This window comes from Enoplosus armatus, chromosome 17, assembly GCF_043641665.1.
Source record: "Enoplosus armatus isolate fEnoArm2 chromosome 17, fEnoArm2.hap1, whole genome shotgun sequence".
Taxonomy (NCBI): Eukaryota; Metazoa; Chordata; class Actinopteri; order Centrarchiformes; family Enoplosidae; genus Enoplosus; species Enoplosus armatus.
This window is the reverse complement of record NC_092196.1, coordinates 12,122,381-12,139,652: the sequence shown is the minus strand read 5'-3', so window position 1 is coordinate 12,139,652 and position 17,272 is coordinate 12,122,381. Positions and strand designations below refer to the sequence as shown.

Genomic DNA, 17,272 nt, shown 5'->3' with positions numbered 1-17,272 from the left:
TCCCTGCCTTGGAGCTCCATCTAGTTTCAGTCCCCCACACTCCATATCAGCCCTTAATTAGCACCCTGAGAGCCAATCTTGACTCATTAGCTGCCACCAGGCCTGAACACCAGGAAAGGCTTGTATGTAAACTGTGGACAAATATGCGAGCAGATCTCCACGGAGGGCGGGTGGATGTTGTGGTGTTTTAGCACTGATGTTGGTCCATGACGTGCAACCTTGTTTTTTTCCTGTCTTACCAGGCTGATGCCACTCATGAGAGGGTGGTGAAGAGAGAAGACGGCGAGAGGCTTGCAAAGGTGAATCATTCAGAATTTACAAAAATATGGGCGCAATTCTCACTATCCAGATGCCACAGCTGCTACGAGAAACTGCACCCTATATAACTTTTAATTCTATTGAAATCAAGGCCTTGTATGTGACCAATGAAGGCAGCGATTTCTCCTTTCATGTAATTTTCCAAAGGTATTTGTATGACTGATTGAATTGGCAGATGAGAAGATTATGAATATTACAGAGGTGGGATTTTCTAGAGATCAGTTCTCATTTTCACTCACATTTTCTTCACACAATTTCTTTCTGCTCTGTGTGGAAAATGTGCCGCCTGCAAACCAAAAAGATAGATGCAACAAGAAAAGGCCTGACACCTCAGATGTATTGCCCTGCTATAGATAATAACATTTCATAATGTATGTTTATTGTATAGTTTCCTGCCTTCTGTGTCATCATCTATAAAGGGTTTCTGATCCTTTGCAGAACATTCATCAGTCATAATCAGTTTCACAGTCCTTGTTTCTGTGATAACATCAGCACAGCTACAAATATAACTACTAAGCACCGAAACCAGTAGCAAACATTTCTTTTTATTAATCTCTCCCCGGCTGTTGCTTCACAGCATGGCACACAAAACAAATAGCAAACAGCCAGAAGTGGGAGCAATAAAGTACCACTAAGTAACTTAAGGCTCAGCCTGGGAGGGGGAAAGCACATCAGTTATCATCAATGTGGGCTGAGACAAATTCCCCTGCAGAGGGAAATACTGGGCGACAAATGTATCACTTCTGAGCTGGATTTATCCAGTTCACTACTGTGCTGGGAAGTTGTGCTGTAAACTTCCATATAATATTTTATCCAACAGTCTTGATTTTGTCCATTTTTGCTGTGGATCAGAGAAGCAGCGGCCTGTTGAAAAGCGTAAAAGAGTGAACATCAGCAGTAACTGTCTGTGCTTTGACTCTGCAGGAGTTCGGCGTTCCCTTCATGGAGACCAGCGCCAGGTCAGGTCTCAATGTAGAGCTGGCTTTCACTGCTGTGGCTAAGTGAGTATCATTCTCTCTGCAAGCGTTGTGGAGCAGTCCAATTAAGAGATGTTTTGTCATTTTAATCTACTTAATATGGACATACAACTACGAAGATGAAGCTATGACAGCAGTTTACTGTCAGTAAAGTTAGGAAATAGTTTGAGCAAAACTTCCTAACTCAAGGTCAACTTACTAGCATTTCCCCTCCAGACATAAAAATACTCAGCTAGGTATAATCATGTGTCTGATAGATGTTTTTTTCCACAAATAATGATCATATATAACAATTATGTCATTAAAAACAATTAAAATGACATCTACACTTTTTTCCCCTCATTGGAAAATCCAGAATATATGACTAAGCAAATATTTTTCATTTCAGAAGTTTAACTACTGGACACAAGATGTCTCCTCCTTCACTGTAAAGTCCATTCTCAGTGTATGTGTGCTGGAGGTTGCAACTCGCGACATCACGCTTGTGACAAGTTGCATGTTGGATCAGGATTTGCCTCCAAACTAGTAGCGATGTCAAACAAATCCTGCTCATACGTACAAACGTCTCAAACTGTTTAACCTAATCTTATCCTCTTCCTAATGTCTCAGAGAGCTGAAGCACCGGTCTATGAAGGACCCCAGCGAGAAGTTTAAGCTGCAGGAGTATGTAAACAAGGAGATGAAGAGCACAAGCTGCTGCAGGTCTTAAAGCCAGCCCTAGTCATCCTCTGGATCTGTGTGTGTCTGTGTGTATTTATGTGTGTGTGTGTGGATCACTCATGTTCATACAGCAGGTGTTCATATCTGGTCCGGTCAGAGATGAGGAGTCAGCTCCAGCGAGGTATAAACCTTTTTGTCCTTCTGTTTCTCAAACCTCCCCGTCTCCGTCCACACAACCTCCATCTGACGTCCTGCACTCATCTCACCGCCCTACTCCATCTTGTGTGCCCTGCTTTTCCTCACCCACCTCCTTCTGCAGCTGTGAATGTAGCCACCAGGTTATGGTTTACAAAAGACAAAGATAGGCGCTGCTCACCTCCGTTATTAACCTATTAATGGACAATTTCTTCCATAGCTGTAGCTGTATGATAATATTTTAACTCCAGCATTCGATCAGACACCTAGCAAATACCTTTGAATTACCTTGTGTGGTTAATTTTATTGTGAAGGGGTTTAAATCACACCAGAATTTATGGTCTTTTTGCAGACACAAGCTACATGTCTTTTAAAGTCATTTATTTCTCACATTCATTTGAAATGTCAGTGACAGTCGTCATTTTAGTTGAATGTTCTCTTGTGTGGATGAATGTTCATATAATAGGTGTATAGTGTCTTCTGTCCATGGTTCAGTGTCCATGTCAGTAATTCAGCAGGCTCTTTGCAGCCCGTTTAGTTCACCAGCATAAACTCAATCTAAGCATTTCCATGATTCAGCTGTGGATATTTGGGAATATGTTTTACATCTTCTGCATAAAAGTCAAATGATGTTGCTATTTTGTATACAAGGATATGGCGTACAGAATAGCATCATTAGCCACAATGAATTATTCTTTTAGTAGATTTGAATTCATGCTAGATGCAGAATACAGTAGTTTAAACAAACCTTCAGAAACATGGCAGTGCATGAGTTACAGAACTTAAAACATTTTGGAGATTTTTTTCAATATTACAAGATCAATGTTGAGTCTTGGAGAGGAGAGCTCTAATGCAACCTCTCTTCTTTATAATATACATATTCTTTTGTTTTGAAATTGTTATTTAAAAACAGACGGTCACTCATGTTGTGTGTAATCTATATACACTGAGGTTTTGACAAACACGATGTAAATACTTTTTTTCTGCATGTAAAAAAAACAGTTTTGATTGAGGAGAATAGCACTTTAGATGGTAAATAAGAGAGTGGGTGGGATTTGGGGGAATAAAGACCTAAAGTATGTTGAAAATGTTACCTAGAGTATTGTATATGACGCACAGATGTGTATCTGTTCTTATTTTGAATGTTTTATTTGTAGTCAAATGTTCAAACATTAGTCAGCTGCTTTATTTCCTGCTTTTATTTTCCATTCATGAATATATAAATGGGGTATATAGTGCCATGTTTTCTTAAAAACATTGACTAGTACATTTCTTATAATCTGTTAACAGTATTTAACCCGTTCTTCATAAAAGAAGCATAGGCCTCTTTTTATATGACTGTTGCTTTGGTAGTCATAGAAACTGAATATCTCCATACAGTCTTTACTGTACGTTTTTTCCTATCTTGATGTGTAAAATGTATTGATTTTTGGTTTTACTACTTTTCAATGTGCAACTTCTTTCTTGAAACTGAAAGTTAACTACAATAAAGACAGAAGGTAATGTGGCGTTTACCCTTTTAATAGTGACCATATTTCAGATTCACTTCACAGATTCAGAGCATGAGTTACAAAACTATGCGTGTGGTGGAGATTTAATGTCTCGCTCAGTGACACTTAAACAGGTCAGATGCGTGCTCACGTGGTTTGCTTGACCCCAGCGCTTCAAGTTTGAACACAGGTATCACTGTCCCATCATAACACTGCTCAAAAACATCTTCATGCCTTTTTCTTCAGCACAAATAATTTAATGTGCACACCTGCAGTCACTGGTTTGATGAGGTTAATGAGCCCCAGGAGCGTGTGGGTGTGCGTGTGTGTAGGGGGTGTCATAGTAAGTTTAAAACCTTTTCTTTGTCTCCCTCTGCTGGATAAATAATTTTACCACATTTTTGTACAGTTTTACAAAAAGCAAGAGACAAAGGAATGCATGCCAATTCTTAAACGTGATAATAAACATCACACAAAGCAGTTTACATTCAGCTGCTTGAATACGTACAAAAAAGCAAAAATAGCTTATTATACCTGCAGTGCTTGGCACCATTACATTACAAGCTGCGTGTAGCAAATTAGACAATAAAAAAAATAAATACATTGAGAATTAAATATTATCGTACTCATACATGAAAATAAGTGTGTGTGAGTATCTGCAGACAATGTGTGTATTATTCCTTCTTACTGACACATTACAGTCCTGTATAGATAATGTTATGTCTGCACGTAACTGACCAGAAGGGCACAGTTTGTACACTTAGTTGAAATGCAAGGTTAGTTCAATTGTATTAAACTAAACTTAAACTAATACTTAAAGTAATTTAAGTATTTATATATTTATAACACTATATTACTGAGAACAGAGAAAAACACATCTTTTGACATCTGAGCAGCAACAATTCTGATTCCTACAAACAAGTCACGCACATAACTTCTGCACATTCAGGTCAGGATGGCTGACCTCTTTCAAGTATGTAAGTCACATAACACATGAGTGAGTTAAGCTAACATTCATGAGCTTAGGAGAGATTCGGACTCCCTAAGAAATGGGTCTGGCACATAATGTAGGTGAGGTTGAGCAGGACGGCAGGTAGAGGAGCTACTGTGGGTGAAGCCATCTCACCTTTAGGAGATCTGTGTCACTCTTAAGGTTTTATAAAGGCTCCCGTTATGAGATATCAAGGACATATCTCAGGTCCCTCTCTTCCTCCAGCTCCACTCCCCGCTCCTCATCCTGCACCAACAGTTCTTCAAACACTAAGACAGTCATGGTTTGTGCTTAAAATAGGCCTCCACTGCGGAGAGAACGGAGAAAAAAATATATATAAATATATATATATATATATATATATATGTATCAGACTGACCAAAAAAAAAAAAGAGCTAAATAATGACTTGACTTAGTTGGGTGTTCAATTTACCTGCATACTCCTGAGGCAGCATCGGTCTGTCAATAACAGTCTGAAATGCAGCGATCCAGTCTTTCCGATCCTCTTCAGTCTCGCATGCAAATAGGAACTTCCTGTCTGGAGTCACTATGGTGATTCCAAACTGCCAATGGTAGCCCTGAATGTTCGGGGGGAGGCCGGGAAGCACAGTGTAGCTGTTTTCCTTACCACCAATGAACACCTCGCCCCGTGCATACGCATCCTGGAAGCAGGGAGAGAAACAGTGTCACAGTGTCATTAAACACAGCTTAATCATCTTGAATGAAACTACAACTCAGTGTTGTTGAATGATTTGTAGTTTCATTAAGGAACATAGACACGCACTTCTAAATTAAATGATTGCGTGTGTGCTAACTATCTAGATGAATAGCTATCTGTATATTGAGCACTGTCCCTCCAGAGTGACTGATAAACACAGCTGAAAACACACAGTGTGTAACTACAGCAGTATCCTCATGACGTGCAGCTTCCATACCAGTGGATCTTTGAAGTACATGAGCCTCCTGTCGTCCATCGTGAACCACCTCTTCTTGAAGCCCTCCGTGTGCTGTGGGACATATGTGGTCAATTCACAGAGCTACAAATGTCAAATAAATTAATTATTAATTCAAAATGCTGTTATAGGTTTTGCATATTTCCCTAATCAACACAAAAAAAAGTATTACCTTTGGACCAGTCTTCTCCATGTAACCCTCTTTTATGTAGTTCCTGGTTAGCGTCGGCAACAACTAGTCAAACAAAGAGCAAAGACTTAGTCACTGATAAGTGTGTGTGTGTGTGCGCGTGTGTGTGTGTGTGTGTGTGTGTGTGAGTGTGTGCGTGTGCTTACATCAGAGTTGGGCGCTCCAGGAAAAGCCACCTGCAGGTAGTGAAACCTGGCTGCTCTGATGGCGTTGAACCAGTCCACCATTTCCTTCAACACAGGACATCAGGAAGTTCAGTGACTGACTCTTACTGCAATATCATCTCTCCCCACACATCATCAGCCCTGACAGCTCCTAATTACCTACAGCACTACGCACAGCACTCATCACTGGACAAAATGGCTTTTCTAAAAGGCATTTGTACTAGAAATGCCATTTTAAAAGCTTTAAACCCAAGACAGATGTCTCACAGTACCATATGTTCTGCTGTGTGAGTTTTGTGATTTTTTGTGATTATTAAGGATTATTATTATACGCTGACTTGTAATGATAAACCATTTCCACCAGAGGGACACACATGCCTTTTCCTGCATCCTCAGACGTGCCCTTTTTTTCCCCCACCTAAAACACCAATAGAGAGGCACCACACCTCACCTTTCCATCCTCATGGTAAACAAATATATTTCTTGTGCTGTTGTCCTTCAAATAGGTTATCTGCAGGCCGTGCGCTGTGCCGATTTTTGTTGGCTGGAAAGTGGCATTCACAGTATTGATCTTCATTATTGCTTTGGGCTCTCTCGCCTGCAGAGAGGAAAGACATTTTTTCCTTAGGTCCCTCTGTTTACCATACATCAGTTAACAGCACACAGTGTGACATCAGCTCTTCTTCCTCACCACTACTACTCACTAAGGCAGTGTTAACACTGAGATCAGCAGGTCAAATAAGAGAAAGGAGAAAACACTCACATCATGTTTGTTGAAGTACTTCAAAACACCCTCCCGTTCGGACAGAATAAATTTTCGGCTGAGGTACTGTCCGTTGTCTCTGCCTCGTTTCCATAGAAACCCCTCCCTGTAGCCTGCCAGGCAGGGAAGCCACAAGGGTCCCGATCCATTGACACGAAGCAGGAATACAGAGAGGGAAAACAGACATTTACCAAAATACTAAAACAGTCATATAACATTACTCTTTGCAACAGTGATCACCAAGAGTTTGAGAGATCTTTAACCATGTAATAAACCCCAACACTGACCGAGAAACAATGCTGACAGAGACCACTGAAAGCTCCTACATGACAAAGACCTGTAACATTGGAGACCTTGTGTGTGTGTGTGTGTGTGTGTGTGTGTGTGTGTGTGTGTGTGTGTGTGTGTGTGTGTGTGTGTGTGTGTGTGTGTGTGTGTGTGTGTGTGTGTGTACGTGTGTGTGTGTGTGTGTACGCTTTTAGCTTGTGTGGTCACTGTTCTAAGCAGCTCAGTAGTGGTGGGAGGATGCACGTCTGCTTTTACTACACATTAATAATTCAGCTTCAACTGATGGCTTCCTCTACAAGCCTGAATATCCCTGAAATAAACTCTCTTTCTCCCTCTCTAACACACGTGAGACAGACAGACAGAGAGACAGAGGGAGAGGGAGAGATCTTGTTGGCTCCGTTCCTGGATCTGTTCCTGACACAGGCCTCTCTGGCCATACCCAGCATGAGCCAACAGAAACAGCACTGCAGGAAGAAATGCATTGTCATTGCCCTATGCACGCACACACACACACACGTAAACTCCCTTGCACAAATCCACAGATCAGCAATATTCAACAGAAAGAGACGTGAATTCGCTATTTTTCTCCAAATATCTGAGAATTGGATTTCTAATACTATAATAACCTGGATCTTTCTTTCAATTTGAGGTCCACAATTTTTAAGGAAGTGCTGGCAGATTCAAGTGAGACCACTTGTTTGCACAGCCACAGAGCCTACTTTTAGGCATTGGTCATTAGGTGTTATCAGTCCGGCAGCACTGTGCACTGCAATAACCACAACTGAAAACTGATGCAAGGTACTTCATTATTTTTATTAGTATTAAAAGTCTTTTACTGCCTTTTTTTATTTTAGTTTTGTTTTATAGGGTGACTTTTTAGATTATATTTTCATTTAATCATTTAGTGTAGTTTAGTTCAACAATTTTAATGGGGGAGGCATTTATATTAAAAAGTATAAGAAATATAATAAACTCCTGCGAAGCCTCACATACATAGCACTTAACTGTTTTCTTGTGATTACATGGAAATCTCCAAAATAGCAGATGACATTGAAGACAACTGATAAACCACTTCCCCTGCAACGAACTGTACAAGAAAAGCATCTCCACTGAAAGTAAAGTGCCTCAGTCAAATGTTGGTATGGTATGAGCTAAAGCTTGCAATGCAATAAAAAGCAAAGCAGAGAGAAATTTTGAGAGGAAAATGTGCCAGAAAATCCCATCTCAGTTGCCACTTGACTCTGGGAAATGGATCTGAAATCAACACAGACCGTTTTGTCTGGTGGTCCACCTGCACCATTCTCTCTCCTTCTTTGCAGCTTCTTTGTACAGCAATAAAGTCGTCATGGTGCGGCCCACAGACAGCTATAAACTTCTGATTGAGCAATGGCTTCATTAATTATTCATGAGTCAGAAGGTTTTATTCCACGGCTGAGAGGAGGCGGGTCAGGCTGTCCACAAGAACGTAACACAGCAGAGGAGAATTCAGTCACTGTTGCAGCAGGGTGTCAAAGATTGAGACGCTTGGGGAGTGCAAAGCAAGTTTTGGACCACAGCATCTGTATTTCTTCACATCCTCCACACTGCTAGTTTCTCCTGTCCTACAATCTAGTAGCAATGTTATATAGAATACTTGTACACAAAAGAGGCCATTCTTCCTCCGTGGCACAGAAACACAGCCACATGCTCCTAAACCTCTGCACAGCACAACACAAGAGGCCATTGACAGAGAGGGAGAGACAGAGAGACACAGAGAGCAAGAGTTCGACAGTCATGAGACTGTGAAGATAATAGTGCTTTATCTCGTCTACCTTAAAGTGAGATTTTGCTTTTGCTTTTTGAAACAGCACCAATCTGTTTGCATACAGCACCAGGCTGTATTTTAGCTTTTCAGTTCACAGTGAAGTTGTTTCTTAAAACCACCAAATGATGTTTTGACTGCAAATGCAAGAGGCTGCTCAATCGTAACCCTGTGAGAGGTTAACATGGCTTTAGTTAAAAGGGGAAGCTTTTGCGTGAACTTGACAATGTGGCTATTGGAATGACATCACTCTACAACAAATTTGAAGTCCCGCCCAACACGGTAATGCCTCTAAATGTTCTACCGAAAATGGCCACAAACCACAAATGTCTTCCATCAGGTTAAACTGACTTTATTTTGCACAACGTCCAGTTTCACAAAGGGAAATAGTCAATAAAACCTGCTAGAAAGCCTGGTTGGTGACCATCATTTTTATCAGCAGAACATAGAGCATATCGACATGGCTGACTATACTGTGACAGCTTCCGGTTTTCCCCTTAGACTGCGCCGAAGCTGCAGCAGAACAGTGAGTTTCTCAAAATGTGTCTATGAGTTGTGCACTGCATGATAATGAATGATGGGAAATAATATTTTAATAAGGTGCAGGCTGCAATGATGGCCCTGTTACATTTAGACGTCCCAGTAAGGCATTATTGATAAGCTAAATCTGATTAGCGGCCAGGTTGGTGCCACTTTCTCTCTTTTAAATGAGGCTGCACCGGGCGATTAGCCAAGAGACATTTGTCATTTGTGACACACACAGGCACCAGATTCAGCACGACTGACAGAGATAAGGATTATATAATTCACATTTAGTGAGGAACTGAGCTCAGACTAATGCCAAAATGATTTCACACAGTGAGAAAAGGGTGAGATATATTGTAGTTGGGTACATGAAGGTAGGGCAGAATTAAAAAAAAAAAAAAAAAAGGAGGACAGCAAAGGGCAGCTTTCTTCCCTTGATGTCCAGCCCTCATTGTCACATAAGCCATGCTGACACACCGTCTATCTGACGAGCAATCAGACAGACAATCTGGCTGGCGGGCTAATTGGGCTGGGCTATGTAAATGAGCAGTGGGCAATGGTGCCCACTGGGCCATGAGTTATTCATTATTACACCCTTTGACAGTGTAATGCCGTTTGCAAGCCAAATAGCACCTCCTACAACCCACACTGAACCCAAACAGATATCACAACACTTTTTTCACAAGAAAAAAGGATGTCGATAAACAACTGTACACTAAGAGTGCATCATGTGGAGCTAGCATTAAACATTTTGGAAATACGCTTATTGGATTTCTCTCCAAGACTTAGAAGAGAAAATTGATGTCAGTCTCCTTTCTGTGTGTCAAGTTCAGAGCTGGAGTCGGGACATGGTTAGCTTAGCTTAACATAAAGACTGGAAGCAAAGGGGAAGCAGCTACCCTAGCTCTGCTCAAGGTGGAAAATATGTCTACCAACACCAATAAAGCTTACTTATAAACCTGATGTAATGTAAGAAATTTCAGTTAAATGCTATTTTTCCCCAAATATTGAACTACTCCTTTAAGTGGAAGCAAGTGGGGTGCGAGATGAGGCCTCCCTCCCCTTCCTCTTTCACTCTTTATCATGGGTTTCAGCAGCTGTTTCACCCAAGAATGTTGGAAATGATAAATGGATGATGCTGTTTTCCTGCTGAGTATTCATTCAGTGCTGAATAGGTGGTGCTGTGAGAGACGCAGACAATTACTTGTTTTCCCGAGCAAGCAAGAAGTGCAATGTGTTGGTGACAGTAACTGTACAGAGACGCGTTTAATTCTTACCTGCCGAGTAGGGCTCCTGCCTCTCCACACACACAAACTCCTTCCTCTCGTACTTGGCTCGGATCCATTGTTCCCGCAGGAGCCTGCAGAACAGTTGGTGTTGATATTCACTTTATGCTTGAGCTAATTTGTTGCAAACGTCTCATTAGCTTGCATGGATGTGGAGCCTCCAAGCTACATTTCATGCAAACTCTCAGCAAAAGCAATCAAATATTACTTGGCTCATCTTCTCGTTACCATCACTAGCGTCTCCCTTGTCCTCCATCTATCATGATATGGATTATATGGCTCTCATATCCATCTTTATTAGACTCGTTTCTCTGGACTCCTTCTGTTCTGCTTAGTAATTGTCTGTAACATCCACAAAGCATCATGCTCAAAGCCATTCCCACTTAATGAATTTGCCTTTTTCCTTTATCCAGTCATCCTTTCCTTTGTACTGTCTTAAACAATCACCCCCCATGAACACAACGCAGGTCCATTCCAAAATAAACTTCACAGCTCAGCGTTTGGTTGTTACGTATTGTTATTTATGTCACTGGACGGTTAAGAAGAAACCAAACTGTTGCTTCCTGTTCAAGCTACAGGAACTTGCCATTCTTATCGCTGACAAGTTTCTGCATGTCAGCCTGGCGACCAAAACCACTTGCCCCTATGTTAATGAATGCATCCACAATAACTGCAGTCTTAAAGATGCTGTCAGTGATATTTTATAACAACAATATATATATATATATATATAAATGCTAACATCAGCATTTATTACTGTATAAATTACCTAACGGGAAATAAGTCAAATTCCAACGTAGAATTTGACTTTGAAATGTTGTGCAGTTTCCACTAGATTTACATTAGTGTCATGTTTTACACCTTTAACATTTGAACAAAACTGTTTTTTACAAAGTCATGGCTGATCAAAATCAGGACAATACTACAGTATCCATCAGTGCTGCAGATATGTGCTAATCACTCTTACATTCACCGGTACAGAGGTGGCAGAAACACCTGGATCAGACATAAAGGAGGGCGGAGGAAGACACATCACTCACGTGCAGTCTCTGTGTGTGGGACGGTAGTAGAAGGCAGGAACTATCTGCTCAAATTTGGCCTTGGCAGCATTGTTACCCACAGAGTCCATAAACTGCAGAGGAGGAAGGGAAACATTGGATGCTTGTAAATGATATCTGTGTGTATTAGTGTGTGAATGTTTATTTGGTTGATGAGGGCAGGTTGCACACACACACACACACAGTGTTTGTGGCTGACACCTTGCCCAGAGGGAGACAGTGCTGCTGCCATGGCTGCTTCTTCTTTTGTACCTCTGTATTTAACACCGAGGACACAGCTCAGCATGCATTAGCACATAGCTGGGAAACTACAGATCAGATCACACACACACACAAATCAAGAAAGAGAAAGACAGAGAAAGAGCTGATGACAAAACACAGCACAAACCTTTTGTTGCACACATTCACAGAGTGAACAGCAGCATGACACGGTTAATCTGACTGGACAAGATGTATAAAAACAATACATTATTCTTTTCGCCTCAATCTTGATACATTCACTGTGAAATCGACTTGTTTTTAAAGTGAGTCTCAGGATTCAGCACAAACACACACACCAACACCCTCACGCACATACACAAAGATATTGGTTGTATCTGCCAGCTGCTGGCTCATGCCTTTCAGGCCATGCTGAATTGAGACAGATGACTTGTCTTATTCTTCCAAGCCGGGGTACAGGGGCGGAGCGGCAGGCAGAGAGTGCTGCTCACAGTGGAGCAGGCTGGGCTGGGTGAGGCCAGAGGCTGCAGACGTTTCTTTAAGCCAAGTTTCTATAACCGATGGCTTGTCTTCTCTTACAAAACACAGGGTTTTTGACTTTGTTCAGGATTTGTACGAATAAAATCCTTCGAAATTTACCACATACACACACACAGTCAAACAGACAGCAGTTCTCACCTCCACCTCAGAGGAGCTCCAGGGATCCAACAGGATAAATTTCACCTTGCTGATCTGAGCAATGTTTCTATGGAGGCCTGAGCAGCTGTGACACACAAACACGCCCAGGGTGTAGGATGCCCACTCCGGATCTGCAACGCAGCATAAAGACATGTATAGATGCACGCAGAAACCATTTACAGCATTCAAAATAACTGACCACACTTGACACCTTTCTGAACTTCCTTATAACAGACACTGATGGCTGGCGTTCATGTAGCAGGTTGACCATAGAGAACAGCAGATGACCAGAACAGTGATTAACATATTATTACAGGCAAACGATCGCACTGGGGAAATCATTCACATGTAGAGAAGGTTTTTTATATGATTCCTGTAGTAAATTAACATTCTTAATGATCACACATAGTTAATTGGTGCCTGCCAGAAATGTTAGCAGGGAATAGAGATAGAGGGTTGAGGAACACGGAGAGACTGTAGGGTTGTCTGTCCTGCAGATCCTGGAGGAGACAAACAGAATGAGACAGACAGATAAAATGTGTTTGTTTTCTGTCGGTCCTTCTTCCTCACTCTCTGTATTGAAGGGGTCACCAGCATGTATAAAAGACAGAGTATGCTCACATCAGCTTATACAGGAAACAGGTCACCCAAATGACCTAGATTTAAACAACTCAGTCCACATCCTCAGAGTGATCCTACAACCCTCCCCCAGTCTCATTTTTTTTTTTCTGTGGCAGCAGTACTGAGAGAGTGGACTCGGCACCAACTGATGGCTCACCTTGAGTCACCTCAGCAGGGTAGTGTTTCATTGACACTATTTCTGCCCACACACTCAAAAAGACAAACACTACAAAATATCTCCCTTAATACAGTATTTACACTACAACAGCCCACACATTTACTGCACTGTTACTACAACACCTGCTTAGAAATCTATCTTCAAAAATGTCCTTTGGGGTGAATAAAGTTTTAGATGATCTTTTATCAAAGGCAGGCACATTAATAAGTATTCATAGTATAGGTATATCATCAATATATATGTGCATCTGTTATTATACGACACTGTTGCTGACTAACATGACATACATGCATTTAAACTTTAAGTTAAAACAAAATGAAAACTCTATAAAAGTGGAGCTACTACTGCTTCCAACATCTCTGTGCCCCCAAAATAAAACACGTACTGGAGGACTCTGACATAAAGCGAACATGAACTGACTTTGTCTTTTGTAACTTGTCACCCATTTTGTCTTGTGCTCAGAAAGTTCAGTGAAAGGTCAGAACATCACACAGTTCAAACATGGCCTTGAAGGGAAACGAGTGTGAAGCGTCAATTTCACAGAATTTCACAATGACTCCACAATTGTTGTTTTCTTTTCTTTTTTAAAGCCAAGGAGTGAATAGACACAGGACAGATTGTTTAGTTATGACAAGATACTGTACGCTAATCCATGAAATTCAAGCCTGTGAACAGACAGAAAAAATGCATCACACACACACACAGCTCCTCCAACAATTCGCCAATCTAATTTTCAGAATCATTACTCTGATCAATGCAAGGTGAGATTACAGCTAATGCAGTGGCTATTTTGTTTCTGAGCCAGAGAACTGGGGCAGTGTCAAGAAGTTTGTATCAGCGTGCTGCAGCCCTTCAACCATCACTAATGAAGACTAAGTGAACACACACACTGCAAAAATAGCATGAGAACAAAAAAAAAACCTCCATGACTTCCTTGTGCATAATCACAAAGCTGCACACATGTGAGACTGTGCGTCTGTACACAAGAGACAAGAGGCTGATGTGTAGTTGCCACTCCCATCTTCTGTGTGTTATGTGGGCCTGTGGAGACAATCAACCAGTCTAACGGAGAATCTCCAGGAAAATACCATGCAACATAGTCAGACAGCCAGTTAGCAGATAGAGGCTGAAAACACATTTGGCAAGGAAATACAACATACCGAACACACAACATAACAATGCATGAAGCAAATTAAAATCAGTACAGTTGAATAATCAATTAGTTGATCGGAAAGTCGATAATCTGCAACTATTTTGATGGTTGGTTTGTAAGAAATTGTCAAACACTCTCTGGTTTCAGCTTCCCAAATGCTGCTTTTCATTGTCATAGTTCACTTTAAACTAAAAACGTTTAATCAATTAATGATTAATCAATAATGACGATAACCCTTAGTTGCAGCCTAGCATCCTTTAAGAGACCTGGATGAATGGACTTGAAGAGAGATGAATGACTAAATGCTCCAATATATTTCTGAGCTCATTGCATTTCACACTGGAGCTTCAATATTTCAACAGTGAATTAAAAAAGCTTACACTTTTGAACCAGAAGCAATGCCAAGTATTAACATAATACATTCAACAAACTAGACTGGACCTTTGTGACTTTCTCTCGCACTATAGACCAGCCTTATTTCACAAACCACACCTGTTTGCCTGCTTTTCCCCCCCCTTCTTGTATGCCCACGTTCTGAACTGCAGATTTGATAAATGCAAACCAACTAGGTGTGACCATAAGGGTGTGTGACCATGTCTACATGCAAAAGCTGAGATGAATACACATTTGGCTCCTCAACCTACACTAAATACATCCCTCCTAGGAATTTGAATATGAATCATATTAAATGCATTTTGTAAAGCACCTTTAAACCAAGACTGAGCTCTAAGTGAAATAAAAAACACTTATAGGTCTACATGTTATTTATAAAGTTATCTGAAAACTGACCTAAAACCTACTAATTAATACAGCTGGTTTAGAGAGGCTTGTACATTATTTAGTTGCTCTTTTATTAGAAATCCCACCATTGCGCTCCTGTATTCTTCATGTCAACCGTTTTATATTTCATAACCATGCCCAGACCACATCGTGACTGTCTGAGAAGAGAAACTAAACGACCTTGTGCTCTCATGCGAAAAATGACTGGAAACACACTGTGAAATTGTGGTAAACACAGTTAAATATTTGTTTCTTATAATAACCCACAGGAATAACAAAGATGTAGGCTAGTCATAGAATGTATAAACAGATTGAAGTAGGAAAAGGTCTCTGAAATGAGTCCAGCATCTAGCCTACCTGCAGCTCCGCAGTCGGCACAGTTTCCATTCCCAGGTTTCCCCAGAAGCTGTTTCACACGCTGTCGGTTCTTGTCTTGATCCGAGGCCATAATGCAAATGATCCTGCTCAGATGCCTGCTCAGCGGCTGAAAACCTCAAACTCTCATGCATCGAAAGTAAGATTGCCGCCCCGGCGCGCGGGACTGAAACTGTAAAAGCGCTTCGCAACGCGCCCGAACAACTAACGAGAGGGGTGTAATGTTAGGTGGAGGGTGGCTGAATAGTGAAGCATGGTCATTCTGGTGTAGATGCTGTGAAAGCCATATATATACAACAATAAATGCATTTAAGTATTCTCTCTGTCCCTCTCTAGAGTGAGACCCCCAGCGGCCATTACGGTGAAAGGAAAGGCGCTCACGACACTCCTAGACAGACCATGAATACACCCACATTCACCTCCTAATGCCTCCTTCACTAGTACCTGGAAATATTTAACAGATATTTTACCCGATTTCAAGATAGATTAACGACCTGAGCAGACGCAGTTTGGCTTATATCTGGGGAGAATTGTTCACTTGATTTTTTTATACTTAAACACAAAACCCGCTTTTACTGCAATGTAGGCTTGATATAAATGTTTTAAATGTCATGCTTGCGAAATGAAACAAGCCGTCACACATTATGGTCTGCCTGTTATGTAATGGTGGCGGAGAGCACTACGAATATTCCTGTTATTTTAATTTAAAATTTGTTTCTGTCAAATTTAGGCCAAGAAAAATATCCCAGGTGTTTTCACTTGAGGCTGATTAGACCTAAACTCAGGTTGAAGGTGGGCGGGGCTACATTGGGATTTACGTGAGGTCACCAGACTCCATGTACCAATTAGGTCTAATCAGCCAAAATAATTAAAATCACCTGTGTGGGTTTACACTGGGTACGCAGACATTTTGACGTGACATCACAGGAAAACCACCGGTGTAATTAATGATATCAATTGGGATGCGATCCATTTCAGGTGCTATTGTGTATGCTGGTTTACTGGCATGGCTTACTGGTACACTTAAATGCAACAGAGCCATCATTAAAGGCATTAATTACGTCTGTGCTTTTCGAAATGTCTGCTGCAATGACCTTGCTCTCCTAAATTGTATCCATGGCCAAGAACTCAGTATTGTGTAGTGCAATGGGGGGGGGCGATTGCCCCCCCTTCCCCTGCCCCAAAAAACCGCAGCAAAAGTACCTTAAAACTGCTCTCTTTAATGCCCCTATGGTACATAAATGATAAAGTGCCCGCTCCGGTGGTCCATTGTACAAGAAAACGTGATGCAGAGCCCTTTATGGTGTCCTGCAAGTGGACAAAACGTAATGAAGTGGCTTCTATGGTACCCTTCCAGAGGAGAAAACTGCATGCAGAGCCTTTAAGGGTGCCCTTAAAATGGAGAAAACGCAATGCAGTGCCATATAGGCTGTCCTACATGCTAGAAAGGGGTTTGGAACTGTTTAACCATAAATGCATCACAACTTTCTGTGTGCTGGTGCACCATTGCATGCTGCTTTTTTAACTATATTGTATTGTGTTATTATGAGGACACATTGAAGGGGTGCTGTTTTTGTGCAAAATGTTCCTTTAGTCTTGCCTGTCACAA

The 17,272-nt window shown here is 41.2% G+C and overlaps 2 protein-coding genes across 2 annotated transcripts in view; one reads left to right on the top strand and one right to left on the bottom strand.

Annotated features, from left to right (window-relative positions):
* LOC139299673 (ras-related protein Rab-26-like) overlaps positions 1-2,004 on the top strand; it is a 50,175-nt gene extending 48,171 nt beyond the window's left edge. Inside the window, exons 7-9 of the mRNA XM_070922516.1 lie at positions 243-299; positions 1,243-1,319; positions 1,905-2,004. Coding sequence (XP_070778617.1) covers positions 243-299; positions 1,243-1,319; positions 1,905-2,004 — 234 coding nt within the window. The remainder of the gene's footprint in view (positions 1-242; positions 300-1,242; positions 1,320-1,904) is intronic.
* Positions 2,005-4,571: 2,567 nt separating this feature from the next.
* On the bottom strand, positions 4,572-15,736 carry LOC139299672 (arf-GAP with dual PH domain-containing protein 1-like). Its single transcript, XM_070922515.1, has 11 exons — positions 15,646-15,736; positions 12,557-12,687; positions 11,642-11,733; positions 10,593-10,675; positions 6,702-6,814; positions 6,390-6,536; positions 5,921-6,004; positions 5,757-5,819; positions 5,567-5,638; positions 5,065-5,293; positions 4,572-4,938 (listed from the first exon to the last, which is right to left on the bottom strand). The coding sequence occupies exons 1-11, from the start codon at positions 15,734-15,736 to the stop codon at positions 4,910-4,912; spliced, it is 1,134 nt and encodes a 377-aa protein (XP_070778616.1). The 3' UTR covers positions 4,572-4,909.
* Positions 15,737-17,272: the final 1,536 nt, after the last annotated feature.